Source organism: Phoca vitulina, unplaced genomic scaffold (genome assembly GCF_004348235.1).
Source record: "Phoca vitulina isolate PV1807 unplaced genomic scaffold, GSC_HSeal_1.0 scaffold45, whole genome shotgun sequence".
Taxonomy (NCBI): Eukaryota; Metazoa; Chordata; class Mammalia; order Carnivora; family Phocidae; genus Phoca; species Phoca vitulina.
Window position 1 is genome coordinate 773,028 of NW_022589748.1, and position 14,143 is coordinate 787,170.

The 14,143-nt window shown below is 52.3% G+C and overlaps 1 protein-coding gene across 1 annotated transcript in view; it reads left to right on the forward strand.

Moving 5' to 3' along the window:
* The first annotated feature begins 6,236 nt into the window (after positions 1–6,236).
* The window catches only part of ZAN (zonadhesin), a 34,265-nt gene continuing 26,358 nt past the window's right edge, over positions 6,237–14,143 (forward strand). The window contains 13 exon segments of the mRNA XM_032430671.1: positions 6,237–6,313; positions 7,318–7,370; positions 7,822–7,968; positions 8,140–8,204; positions 8,206–8,412; positions 8,595–8,682; positions 9,399–9,551; positions 10,901–11,065; positions 11,624–11,715; positions 11,903–11,981; positions 12,097–12,210; positions 12,741–13,057; positions 13,345–13,429. Coding sequence (XP_032286562.1) covers positions 6,237–6,313; positions 7,318–7,370; positions 7,822–7,968; positions 8,140–8,204; positions 8,206–8,412; positions 8,595–8,682; positions 9,399–9,551; positions 10,901–11,065; positions 11,624–11,715; positions 11,903–11,981; positions 12,097–12,210; positions 12,741–13,057; positions 13,345–13,429 — 1,642 coding nt within the window.

Consider the following 14,143-nt stretch of genomic DNA (forward strand, 5'->3'; position numbering starts at 1 on the left):
CGGGCCAGTATGTTAAAACATTAAAAACATGACTCATTTATTCCACATTTACAGAGTGCCTACTATGTGGCAACTTTTGCACCAAGTGCTAGGAAAACATGAAGTGACAGTCTATGCCTCTCGAAGCCCCGGGTCCTCCTGGGATTCCCCTGGAGGCAAAAGACACGAGCTCATTAAGGTATAGCCAGCTTGGTATGTGACTGCGTGTGGACAGGCCCGGGACGGGAAGGACCTGGTGAGGGCCCACGTCCCTGCAAAGAGACACACATACACAAGGAGGGTGTTGTCAGATTTCAGAGGGTCTTCAAGTGTGGGCTGGGAATGTGAACTTTCTTCTGTACTATTATTATGATGATCCACAACATACTAAACTCTGGCGCCTACATGACCTGCTGCGATTCTCACCACAAGTCCATGAAACAGGGGGCCCTTAGGTATCATCAGGTATCATCCCCATTTGCCAGACGGGGAAAAATACAACCGAGTTCCACCAGGTAAATGGCGGAGCCAGCTCTTCTAACTTCCTGGCAGGACAGGAGCCAGGGCGGCCCAGTTCTGAGTCAGCAGGTTACATAATTGTTTAATGGAGATGTCTTCTGTTTGTAGAGCGCTTTGTGATTTCCGAGGTGCTTTCCTGGGCATTTTCTCATTTATTCTCCTAACTGCATGAGGAGGGCAGAGATGGTAGAGGATCTTCATTTTGCAGAGGAAGAAACCGAGACCCAGAGAGATTATGGGCCTTGCCCAGGCCGTAAGACACTGAGGAAGATAAGGACCGGAAGCCAGGCTCTCTGACTTCTGTTCCCTCTTCTAGCAGAAGCAGGGATCAGAGGGAAAGGAGAGTAGAGGGAGTGGCTGGAGGGGAGGAAGAAGGAGGCCCATCCATCTCAGTATCAACTCTTCCCCAAGGGGCGTCTGGCTGGCTCAGTCGGTTGAGTGTCTGACTCTTGGTTTTGGCTCAGGTTATGATCTCATGGGTCATGGGATCAAAACCCTCGTTCAGCAGAAAGTCTGCTTGAGATTCTTTCCCTCTGCCCCTCCTCAAATAAATAAATAAATAAATAAATAAATAAATCTTAAAAAGAAAAAAAATCTCCTCCCCACATCATCCCCTGCCTTGGGCTCCTGCTTTTTTCCCTCCTATCATCCCCACCCCCCAAGTCTCCTAGCACTCGGGGCCAACTCAACCTCCTCCTGCAAGCCCAGCTCCCACCCTGACTGCTGCCTATTGGCCCAAACCCCCGCCCTGGGCCTGAGCATCAGGTTGACCAAATGCACCTGCCCGACCCCAGCCCACAGGTCACCTAAGATTTTCCTGGAACTACTCCGAATCCTCTTATCATCATAGCAGACGAGTGTTGCTGGATTTGAATTAGCTAAATGGGGCCTCTTAGACATTGGAATCTAAGCTGAATGTTAACTACATTTTTTCCAGCTGGTCGAGGCTAATTCCTCTAAAATTCCATCATAAAATGACATTATGAAAGATGATTGGCAACAGAAAAGCAGACAGTAGTACGGTTTCCCAACTTATGTGAGTCACGCCCAAATGTCCATGAACTCTCGCTTCTTGATTTTTTAAAAATTGATTAGTAAAAAGAATTACATGACCCGCACACAATTTTCGCTTTAAAAAAAAACTTAGCTGTGCTAGTCTCTCCATTTTGCAGAAGAGCAAACTAAGGCCCGGAGAGGGTGAGTGAAGTGTCCAAGGAAACATAGCGAAGCCAAGACTGGTGTAAATTCTCTGGAGCCCTTCCGGGGGTTTTTATTCCACATGCCGGGGTCCCTCACACCTATGCCTGCAGCTGCTAGGCTTCACAAGTGACAAACCCTCGGGGGCCTCACACATTCCCGACCCCTCAAAATGCAGAGCCCAGTGGTGCCTTTCCACGCCGCCATCCTGTCCTGTCCTGCCTTGCGCACCAACCCCCGCCCCAGACAGGTTGAAAGCTGGGACTGTCCGTGGCGCCAAAGAGAGGTCAGCGGAAGCAGCCCTCAGAGGACTTATTGCCCAACTAGGAGGGGCTGTGGATCAATTGGCTTTGGTGGCTCTTCCCTGGGTTAACCATTTCCTGGCTCTTTCCCTCTTTTGATTGCTCTCCCAACCTGGTATGGAGGAAGGGTCGATCAGGGTTGGGGCTGGGCATCCTTTACATGTCCCGCTCTGATGTCAAGAGGCAGAGGATCTCTCTCCCCAGGTCTGACCCCTCCGTGGTCCTATTGGTGCTCATTTGAGCAGGGGTCCCCGGGACTGTGAGGGGGTTTGGGACTTCCGTCTTCAATGCCTGGTGCACGACCCCGCTGGCCCCTCCCTGACAGCTCGTTAGAATGGCTGCCCCTGGCATCACCGTCACTTGCCAGGGGCAAAGGCCCGGTGCCCTGGGCATAGATTTGATGGCACAGAGTAGGGGCCTGCCGAGGTGAAGGGAGGGAAACCGAAGGTTTCTAGGAACACCTGGGTGTGCTGGGATATGGAAATCTGGACAGGATTCATTTCTCCGGAGCTCAGTTTCTACACATGGAAAATGAGGACAACAATTTTGCAGTGAGGAGGACATGAGGTTCAGTGAGGTTAGCCTGCAAGAACGGCTGTTTCTGGCTCCCGGAAAGTTCTCGATCCACTCATGTCCGCATTCCCGCTGTCTCAATGTTAGCGTCCAACTACACCACCATCTCTCACCCTTGACAGACTCGTCTCCTGTCTCTCCAGCTCCAGCCAGGTCCCCTTTGGTCCACAGCTGCCCAGGCTGCCCGAGCTGCCAGTCAGATCAAGTCACCCTGGTTGTTTAAAAACTTTTGGTGGCTCCTCAAGGGTTCTCCAAGACAGAGCCCCTGCCTCCTCCCAGTGTTACACACACACACACACACACACACACAGGCCATTCCTTTCTTTCTTTTTTTTTTAAGATTTTATTTATTTATTTAGAGAGAGCACGGGTGTGTGTGTGCATGAGCGCATGTGTGCATGGGCTGGGCAGGGTGCAATAGGGATAGAGGGAGAGGGACAGAGAGTCTCAAGCAGACTCCACATTGAGCTCTGAGCCCCATGCAGGGCTTGATCCCAAGACCCAGAGATCAGGACCTGAGCTGAAATCAGGAGTCAGATGCTTAGCCAACTGAGCCACCCAGGCACCCTCCCCTCCCCCCAGCCAGACCATTCTTCAAAAATGTCATTCTCCCTCTAAGCCTGGAACATTCTCTCTTCCTGGATGTGCCTTCCCAACTTCTTTGCCTCATTACCATGTCTCTGTGGTTTAGAAAGCCTCTCAAGTGTCACCTCTTTACAAAAGCCTTCCCTTCCTGTCTCCAGTGACCTGGGGCAGGGACCCCCTCCAAACACTCTCTACCAAAGTGTTTATCTGCCTGGCCACCAGTCAGCCCCTCAGAGGGGTGTGTGTGGAGAGAAGCCCTGATCATTGTAAAGTGTGCTGGGGCAAGGTGGGAAGGAAGGCCTGGGCCAGAGGAGGGCGGCCGGCATGAGCGCAAGCTGGAAGGTAGGGGTGAGTTGGCTGTGGGCAGGACTGGCATGGAGCCCCCCCCGAGAGGGGCACTGCTGTGGCCTGCTTGCCACCAGAGCCTTCTCCACTCCCCTCCTATTTCACAGACAAAACAGAGGCCGCTATGGGCTCCTGGCTGGCTTAGGAGCCTGTGACCCTTGATCTTAGGGTTATGAGTTTGAGTCCCACCTTGGGTGTAGAGATTACTTAAAAATAAAATTTTCAGGGGTGCCTGGGTGGCTCAGTCGGTTGAGCGTCTGCCTTCGGCTCAGGTCATGATCCCAAGGTCCTGAGTTCGAGCCCTGCGTCGGGCTCCCTGCTCAGCGGGGAGCCTGCTTCTCCCTCTCCCTCTGCTGCTCCCCCTGCTCATTCCTTCTCTCTCTCTCTTTCTCTCTCTCTGTCAAATATATAAATAAAATCTCTTAAAAAACAAACAAAAAACAGAGGCCGCTAAACATGCCTTGGCGAGGTCGCCTCCCCACTCCCTCCCTTCACAGAGCTGGCTTGTCCCTCCTGTTGTCTGTGTTCTGGACTCTTTGGGCTCTTTCATTTAATAACATATGCAGGTCCTCTTTCCACTATCAGAACATACTGATCTACCATCTACCATCATACTTTTCTTCTTTAAGTCAGGAATGAACTTTAACAAACAGTGTTAGAACGTCAAGTGATATTTTTGAAATTATTTTTTTTAACTGTGGAAATGGACTCATAACATAAAATTTATCTTCTTAACCATTTTTAAATCTTAAAATCTTCTTATTTAGGTAATCTCTATCCCCAACATGGGGTCAAGCTCACGACCCCAAGATCAAGAGTCTTTTGCTCTTCCCACTGAACTGGCCAGGCGCCCCTCGTCTTAACCATTTTTTTTTTTTAAAGATTTTATTTATTTGACAGAGAGAGACACAGAGAGAGAGGGAACACAAGCAGAGAGAGTGGGAGAGGGAGAAGCAGGCTTCCCACCGAGCAGGGAGCCCAATGTGGGACTCGATCCCAGGACTCTGGGATCATGACCTGAGCCGAAGGCAGACGTTCAACGTCTGAGCCACCCAGGCGCCCTTAACCATTTTTAAGTGTTCCGTTCAGTGTCATTAAGTACATTCACATTGTGCAACCATCACCACAGGCCATCCATGGAACTTTTTCATCTCCCCAAACTGAAATTCTGTCCCAATTAAGCACTAACTCCCTATTCCCAGCAAACACCGTTCTACTTCTCGTCTCCGTGAGTTTGACTGTAGGTACCTTGGATGAGTGGAATCCTATGATATTTGTCCTTCTGTGTCAGGCTTGTTTCACTCAGCATTGTGTCCTCCAGGTTGTAGCATGTGTGAGAATTTCCTTTACTTCAAAGACGGAATGATATCCCATTGTATGAATATACCATATTTTGTTTGTTTTGTGGACTCTTGGGTTGCTCTCACCTTCTGGCAATGGTGAATACTACCACTATCAACCTGGGTATCCAGGCATCTCTTCAAGTCTTTGCTTTCAATTCTTTTGGGTCTACACACCCAGAAGTGGAATTGCTGGACCCTATGGTAAGCCTATTTTTAATTTTTGGAGGAGCGCCATTCTTTTTAATACCTCCATAACATTCCTTCATATGAAAAATATTCCTTGACTATGATCCAACTGCCTATCTGCTGGTAAACATTTAAGTAATCTCGATTTTTTTTTTCCTATTATAACCCATGCCACAGTGATCATCTTTAAGGTGTGCCCAGATTTGGGCAAATACACACGGATTTCTGTGGGGAGATTCCTAGAAATTAGGTAAGGCGGGGTCAAAACCACGCACGCTAGAAAGTTTGAGAGTCACTGTCGCATCACCTTCCAAGAAGTTTTCCCCACCCTACAGTCTTAGCGTCAGTGTGTTTGAGTGTGTCTCCTACATCCTGGCCAACACGCAATGCTTTCAGTCTCTGAAACGGTGGTCACCATGACAGTTGTAGTTGTGATTAGCATTTTCCTTAGTCCAAGTGAAGCAGAACATCTTTTCTGATGTTTACTGGCTGGTGGCTTGTCTGGCACTCTGGGACTTGTGTTTTTCTGTTCTTTGCCATGAAGCGTTTCCAGTCCCACCTTATTTGACCGGCCAGTCGTTTATGCCACCGTTGCCAGCTACAGAATTTTAGGTTTGAAATGATTTTCTGTTGGAATTCCGCAGACAATGTTCCACGGCCTCTTAGAACCCATGGTTGCTATTGAAAAGCCTGACGCCATGCTGCTTCCTGATCCTTAGTATGTGACTTGCTTTTTTCTATCTGAAAGTGGTTAGGGTCTTCTCTTGCCCCCTGCTACTCTCGAATCTCATGACATGCCTTCCGTGGGTGTCCTTGCATTCATCATACGAGACCCCTTCTAATCAAGAGACTTGTATCTCAGTCCCGGGAAGTCTTCTTGCGTGGTTTCTCTTAAGCCATTTCTTCTCCTTGGTTCTTTCTATTTTGAACTTTTTTGGTTGGATGTTAGACTTCCCGGACGGATTCTCCGAGTGTCTTTCTCTTGTCTTTCTTGCTTTCCTTCTCTCCTGCTCTCATTTCATTTCTCTTCATTGGATTTTACATTTCTACCCTTGTAGTTTCCACTTCCCAGAGTGCTCCCGTGTTCTCTGTCTGGTTTTCATGGCATCCTCTGAAAGCTGTCAAGCGAGGGGGGTCAGGGGTGGATAAAGTGGTCTGGGCTTACTGTGCCTTCCCCTCTCCCCTGAGAGCCGCCTCTGAGGTCCGCATGGCTCCTCCAGTCTGGACTCTGGTGCTGCTGGTGGGGGCTGCCTGGGGCCGGGGCCACATGCCTGCCCCTGTCTGGTAAGCTGGGCTCAGGGGGTGATTAGGGGTGGCTCCAAGGGAGAGCGAGCGGCAAAGCTGGAGGGGGGCAAGCAGGGTAACCACAAAGGGCACAGCCCTGGGGAGGAAGAGGATGATGAACAGGAATGGTGGGGGGGAACCCTGCAGCCCCAGAGCCTGGAACTGAGGGGTGTGAGCAGCTCAGCGGGAACGGGACAGAGCCCAGACGTGATAGAGAGGGAGGAGGCACGGAGCTGGGGAGACAGAGAGGAGAGAGAGGTGGGGCTCTCAGAAAATGGGCCGAACCCAGGGCAAATTCAGCAGATAGGAGACTTCAAGTAGAGGCAGCGAGACATGATGGATGGCTTGGTGTCCTGGAGCTGGTTTGGGGGGATTTGAGCAAGTAGAACTTGAACAAGTAAAGGGGAGCACTGTTGGGTTTGGCCCGCGCCACCTGGGGAGGGGAAGCTGGCTTCTCTGTGGGGTTCGGAGGGTTCGGAGGGGCCATCCCTCTGTAACTCATCTATATGTTCAGTGGCCTGTAGCTGAGGCAGGACCACCTGCCACCCACCGGGCAGCATGGGACTCACAGAATCCCCACTCTCAGCCCGAAGGAAGGAGCTTCCCCAGGTGCCAACACTTACGTACCGCTCTAGAATCTCCATACACAGGAACTGGTTCCTCCTTGAGCGAGGTTCTACCACTCATCCTACCTCAGACACAGAGGTGCCGAGGGAACCCGTGGGGATGGGAGGAGCTCGGACGGGAGACGCTTTTTCTTTTTTTTAGGAGATAGATGAGAATTTAACATGAGGAGGCTGGGTGACCTTTTGAAAACCTTAAAGAAGACAAGTAAATATACGTTCACTGCCTACACTTTGGTACGACTTGGCAAACACAAAAGGAAGTCTTCCATGAATGACCGCTCAGAAAGCTCACGCTCATCGAGGTTTATGATTCTTGATAATGACAAGTATTCCCTTTTTTTCTCTTTTTCTTTTTTCTTTCTCCAAACCAACCCCAAGGAAAGAGAAGCCTCCGGACTGGAAGGCAGTTGCTCGCAGCTCTAGGGATAACTGTGAGTTGGAAACCAGCACCGTTCAGATCTCTCTCCTGCCCCCAGGGGTGACCACCTCCAGTGCCCTTGGGGCTGAGTGATGGCACAGACACGTAGTGAATGTTAGAGGGTGGAGGAAACATGGAGGAGTAGAGGCCAAGCCCTACCTGGGACAGTCACGTTCAAATTGACAACAAAACGTATGCACCCAGACAAAGCCTGTCCCCCCGGCTGAATCCAGCCCCTGGCACCTCAGTTTGGGACCCCTGTCCCAGAAGTCATTCTGCCCTGACCCCCACCCTGAATTTCTTCTAAGAGATTCTTATTTCTCAGATTCTCTTTTAAGAAGCTCTGCTCTGGACCCTAAATCTCCTAGTGGCTGCCTTCTCTGCACTTAGCAACCCAGGCAACCCCCAACCCCCAGTTTGGCCCTCTCCCCCATCCTGGCCTCAGAGCAGCCCTTTCTTCCCAGCTATTCTCACCCAGTGTGACTTTGAGGATGACTCCAAACCCCTCTGTGATTGGACCCAAGTGTCCACAGATGACGGGGACTGGATTCGAGCCAGTGGGCCTTCCCCCACCGGCAGCACCGGTCCCCCCGGGGGGTACCCTAATGGAGGTGAGGAAGCCTAAGGTTTAGGGAGACAGCTGGGAGCTGGGCTCGGGCAGACCTGGGCGCAGGGAGAAGGGAGGCAGCTGGAAGGGGGTGCCTGGACTCCGGACGGGGGTGGGAGGGGCACCATCAGGGGTGGCAGGGCCTCCTCGCCATCCTGGGCTCTGCCTCCCCCAGAGGGCTACTACCTGCACATGAACTCAAGCACCTTCCACCGGGGCGGGGTGGCCCGCCTACGCAGCCCCCCCCATATGGGAGCAAGGCCCCCTCTGTGTGCACTTCGCCTACTACATGTTCGGGCTATCATGGGGCACCCAGCTCAGACTGCTACTGCTCAGGGACACCAAGAAAAAGCCCCCCAGCCTGCTCTGGAAGCATATTAACACCCAGAGCCCCTCCTGGATGCCCACTGCTGTCACCGTGCCTATGGGGCTTGTCCTGCCCAGCCAGGTGAGGCTGAGGGCAGAGCCTTGGGCCCCAGGGAGGAGAAACCTGGGTGTGTGGGGGGGGTGGGCAGGAGGGGCTGGAGCAAGGAGGGGGTGCGGGGCTGGGCCATCTGAATTCAGGCAGGAAAACTGGGAACCGAGGCAAAGGACCTTACAGGGTGGGTGGTCTCCTGCTTTCTCCCACAGGTGGTGTTTGAAGGAGTGAGGGGCAGCACGGCTTACCTGGACATCTCTCTGGATGCCATCTCTATCCATCAGGGCTCCTGCAATCGCAGTAAGCCCCTGTCCCTCTTCCTCTTCGTCTCTGCCTCCACCAGCTGCCCAGGGTGGCAGAAGTAGCTCAGGGACCATGGTCCTGCTTTCTCCCAGAGTTGGGGCTACTTGCTTCCCTCTGCCTCCACATCTCACATCTTTGAATCCTGAAGCAGCCACACCTAAAGAGAGGTTCTCTTTTAACAGGGTTGTGGTAATACCTTTTCTAGAGTGACCAACCATTCCAGTTTGCCCTGGGCTGTCCCTCTTTTTGCACTGAAAATCCTGTATCTCAGGAAACCCTCAGTTCCTGGCCCAGACTGGATGTCTGGTCACCCTAGTTATTGCCCCAGATTCACCCAGGATCAGCCCTCCAAACTGACATTAGAGACTCAATGGGAGCAAATTCAAGCGAAGGAAAATTCTAGAACCTGAGTGCAAGGAACTAACACTTACTGAGCACAGGATTATGCTAGTTGCTCTCCACATATGATCTAACTTACGGCAGGTGGGTACTGTTGTTCCCAGTTATAGATGAGGAAACTAACAGGCAGCTTCAATAATCTGTCCCAGGAATGAACTGCTAAGCGCTGGGACCGTATCTGCTTCAAAAGCCCACCATGGCTGACAGTAGGACACAGACTGGGACTCAGAATTCTGACCCCAGGCTGAGGCATGCTTTTCGGAGCTGCGTCCTCCTAGAAAAAGCTAAATCCTCCCCCCTCTTCTTCCCCTCAGTCTGCATGATGCAGATGTGCAGCTTCGACGTTCCAAATGATCTCTGTGGCTGGAGCTGGATCCCAACAGCCTCTGGGGCCAAGTGGGTCCAGAAGAAGGGGTCACCCGGGGTGCCGAACGCGGGGCCTGAGGATGATTTCTCTAGCCCTGGTAGTGAGTAATGGCCGTATTTCCATCCTTTGCCTTTTTGGGCTTCTAGTGACCTCTGCAGGACTTTACGATGTTTGCCTAACAGTAACTGCCCTGAGATGGCCTGGGGTGAACCCCAGCAACCTCAAAACTCTGTCAGCTCAAGTTACTCAGCAGAAAGCAAACTCCACACACTCAGCTCCCCCCCCCACCGTCCCACAAACTAACCTTACCCCACGCTCCCTAATTTCTTTTCTAAGTTCCCACTTCTTTGTTCTCCGTCCCTTTGCATTTCTCCATTCTCAATCATCCCCCTTCGTTTTCCTGTTCTTCTCTCTTCCCCTCCGTCTCCCCGCCACCGCTCATGAGCCCTTTCGGCTCACTCCAACGGCATGCTCTCCTTCCAGGGCTCTTTCCCGCTGCCTGAGGTCTGCCTTCTAGAAAGACCTGGAGAACCACCCCTCCCCTTCACTCAGACGCCCTGGAAAGCAGGGCGGGGCCAGCCCATCTCCGCATCACCCCGCCCCGCAGCATTAGCACCCCAGGCCAAGCCCAGTAAATGTTGGCTGTTGTTTTAATTTTCTCTCTCATGCTTTTTCCCTCTTGCTTCGTATTTTTCCATCTTCCCTTTCTTTTTCTCCCGCTTCTTTCCACCAACCAGATATCCCAGCGTCGCCCTCCTTGCGTTTTCTTTCACCACTTACCATTTCCTTCCTTCCCCTTCCTCCTCCTTCCCTGCTGTTTCTTCTCTTTTCTCTTCTCTCCCACTCCCCCCGCCCCCCCCCCCACTCCCTCCCCTCAAACCCTCTTTTCTGCCTTCCCGAAGCCCGCCTTTCCAGGCCGGGTGCGAGCGCGCTCACCCAGCAGGAGCGCGTGGGAGTCAGGGACCAGCACGCCTGCGCAGCCTTATTCTCCTCCCCCGGCTACCAGTTGCGTCACGGAGCGAGGTCCAAGCTGATTGGCTGCCTGAGCTGCTGGGGTCGGTAGGGTGGAGAGATGCTGGGTTCTAGACCTTGGACCGGCCCTCTCTCGCTAGTCTGTGTGACTCAACTATATCCAGTGGGTCAAGAAAAGGAAGAGGGCATGACTCTCGGGGACCTAAAGCATCAGAACCCAAAGGGCAGGGTTCCGACTGCTGCTTCTGAGAGGATGCTGCATTTCATAAGGCAGTGCCTGCGTCCTTACCGCTCTTGCCAAGCATTTCTGGAAGGCTCGAAGGCCTCGGCCAGATGTAGGCCCACCTGAGCGCTGGCTGATCCTAGGCAGCTGTCGGGACTTCCCAGGCCCAGGACCCCTGTCGGCACAGGGCCCTATCCCTGTGCCGGACTCCCTCAATTTCAGCCACCCCACCTTACTGGCCTTTTACTTGGTAGGTGGCTTCTACATGCTCCTGGACCCCAAGAATGCAAAACCAGGGCAGAAATCTGTCCTCCTGAGCCCCCTGAGCCATTCCTCTGGCTGTCTGAGCCTGTCCTTCCACTACATCCTCCATGGACAGTCACCTGGTGCAGCCCTCACCGTCTATGCTTCCGTCTTGGGTAAGATTGGCAGTCGCTGGCTTTACACGGACCTGAGGCTCATCTCCCAGGGTTAGGTTGACAGGAAACTATGGGGCATCCCTCAGGGTCTAGGGAAATCTAGGATATATGCAAGGTTACTCCATGGAGTGGAATCCGGGAGCCAGGAGAGCGCCCGCTTCTGGAACAACAGATCCCAGTGCCAGGAGAGTGAGAGAGAAGGTTGTGTTTGCATTTGGGAGAGAGGAATACACTCCCAAGTTTTCTCTTTGCTACTCATCCTTCTGAGTATAGGTGTGGTTTTTTTTTTTTTTTTAAGATTTTATTTATTTATTTGACAGAGAGAGAGAGAGAGCACAAGCAGGGGGAGTGGCAGGCAGAGGCAGAGGGAGAAGCAGGCCCCCCGCAGAGCAGGGGGAGCCTGATGCGGGACTCGATCCCAGGACCCTGGGATCATGACCTGAGCTGAAGGCAGTCGCTTAACCAACTGAGCCACACAGGCGCCCCTGAGTATAGGTTTGAAGTTATTTTTCAGTCCCCTTAATAAGTCAGTTATCTCTCGGATTCCTTCCATCGCAGGCAGCATCCGGAAACACACTCTCTTCTCAGGACAACCCGGACCCACCTGGCAGCCTGTTTCTGTCAATTACACAGGCCAGGGACAGATTCAGGTACAGACGAGCAAAGAGGTCAGGATTCCTTGCGCATGGTAGGCACCTCTGGTATTGAAACGGATTGAGGGTCTGGGCCCTGGGAGCAGGGTGCCTGGGTTCCTGAATAGAATAAAATTAGATGGGGGGAGGGTTGGGGCTTTTGGGCTGGTTTTTCACTCCCAGCCCCCTTTCTCTCTCTCTTCAGTTCACCTTGGTGGGTGTGTTTGGAGAGACCCCAGAGCCAGCTGTGGCAGTGGATGCAATCAGCACTGCTCCCTGTGGGGGTGAGAACAAGGCCCTGGGAGGACCAGATCGCTCAGAACTGGGGGCAGGATGGGGCGTGGTGAGGAATAGAGAGCATGGCCCACGTTGCTCACATCTCCCATTTTGACCCCCTAGAGAGCTTTCCTCAGTGTGACTTTGAAGATGATGCCCATCCCTTCTGTGACTGGGCCCAGGCATTAGGGGATGGCGGACACTGGACCCGGGGAAATAAAAACATGCATATCCAGGGTGCAGGCACTTTTGAAGGTGAGGAGATTTAGGACCCCTCAAGCCAACAAATTACTGGGTTTTCTCCCAGCTGGGGGGTTGGCTGGATCGATGGAAGAAGATATTGTAGGTGGTGAAGATCAGCCAGCAGGTGTTTCGTGGGAAGCTGCCATGGGGCCAAAACTGTGGAGATGACAGAAGTAGAGTGAGTTGAAGATTCTCTTGGCTGTGGGGTCACTGAACCCCCCTCCCCCCAGAAAATGCAGGCATCTCACTTCGCTGAGCCCAAGGCTTCAAAATCCACACTCTCATTTTCAGTCAAGACATTTACTGATGCAGCCAGCAAAGGAGTCTGGGCTGCTGGCTTGGTTTTCCCTTTCTTTCTGATCCTGCCTTCTTCAGTTAGAAGTCCAAAACAAGCAGGGAAAAAACCAAAACAAAACAAAAAAACCCAACCCTGCTACAATGTAGGGAGTTTTCGTGTTTGCATCAGACCCTCTTTGGAAAGCACGGTGTTGTGAGAGAAAACAACACTGGGCTGTCCTGTGGAGGTTTGTCATCTTGTCCTTCTTTCGATTCCCTTCTTTTTCGCCTGGAAGGTCGCTATATTTACGTCGAGGCCGACAAGTTCTCTGAGGCAGGCCAGTCTTTCAGACTGGTGAGCCGGCCCTTCTGTGCCCCGGGTGCGATCTGTGTGGAGTTTCCCTACCACATGTATGGCCTCGGAGAGGGTGCTGAGCTCAATCTCCTGCTGGAGAGTCCTGCGGGCAGTGCCCCATCTACTCTCTGGCACCGTGTTGGGTCTCAGAGTCCCGACTGGCTGAACACCTCTGTCACCATCCCTTTGGGGCATCAACAGCCCATGCAGGTGAGAGAGAGAGCGCCCTGTCAGCGTCTGTGTGGAACGTGGTGACGGGGGGACATAATGTTTGGGTACAACCAGGGCTGAGAAGATGGGCCACTGGAAAGAGAGCAGAGGTGAACTTGGTGTCCCCGAGAGGGATACCTGGCTCCTGGAAAGGAGCGGGGGCAGAGTTGGACTGTCGAGGCTAGAACAAGGTGGCCTTTTGGCAGAGGACAGACTGGCCAGGAGAGTCCCTGAGCTGCCGGGGATTCACTTGCATTTCTCTCTTCTCTGTCCCTCATTACCTTCAGCTGATCCTGGAGGCCATCAGGGGTACCAACACTGCCTTTGTCGTTGCTGTGGGTTTTATCTTGATCAATCATGGGACTTGTCGAGGTAAGACAAAATCCAGAGCCCCAGAAAAGGGGCCGTGTTCTGAGATGACCATCTCTGGGACTGCTGAAAATCCATCTCGGTCATGCTTGAGTTTTCACACAGCTTTGTGTTCCATGTTCCGCCCACCTCTACCTTCCTGGTCTTACCAGAAGGCTTGCTTGAGTGAATGTGACTTTGATGCTGTGAATTTCTGTGGCTGGATCCACAACCCCTTACCTAGTGGACGGCGATCCCGAAGGGAGTACCAACATCCTGTTCATGTTGTGTTTCCCGTATCTGGCACAATGTCTGACGTGTATTAGGAGCAGTGTTTGTTGAGTGTTTGTTAAGTGAGTGGAGGTTGGGGTTGGAAGTGGGAGAGGTGTAAGTTACTCTTTGAGCCTACCCACTCCAACTCGAAGTGAGTGAAGAAGGTGATGGTATGATTTTGACTGAACTCCAGGATTTGTTTGTTTCTTTGTTTTTCTTTGCAGGAACAGCGCCAACAGAGCTTCCTTCCAAATCTCCAGTTTCCCTCCCTGGCCCTTCTGAAACCCCTGTCTCCACAGGAAAACCTATGACTCCCACAGAAAAATCTATGGCCCCCACAGAAAAACCCATGGCTCCCACAGAAAAACACACTGTCCCCAATGAAATAGTCACTGTCCCCACAGAAAGACCCATGGCCCCCCCCAGAAAAACCCACTGTCCCCAGTGAAATAGCCACTGTCCCCA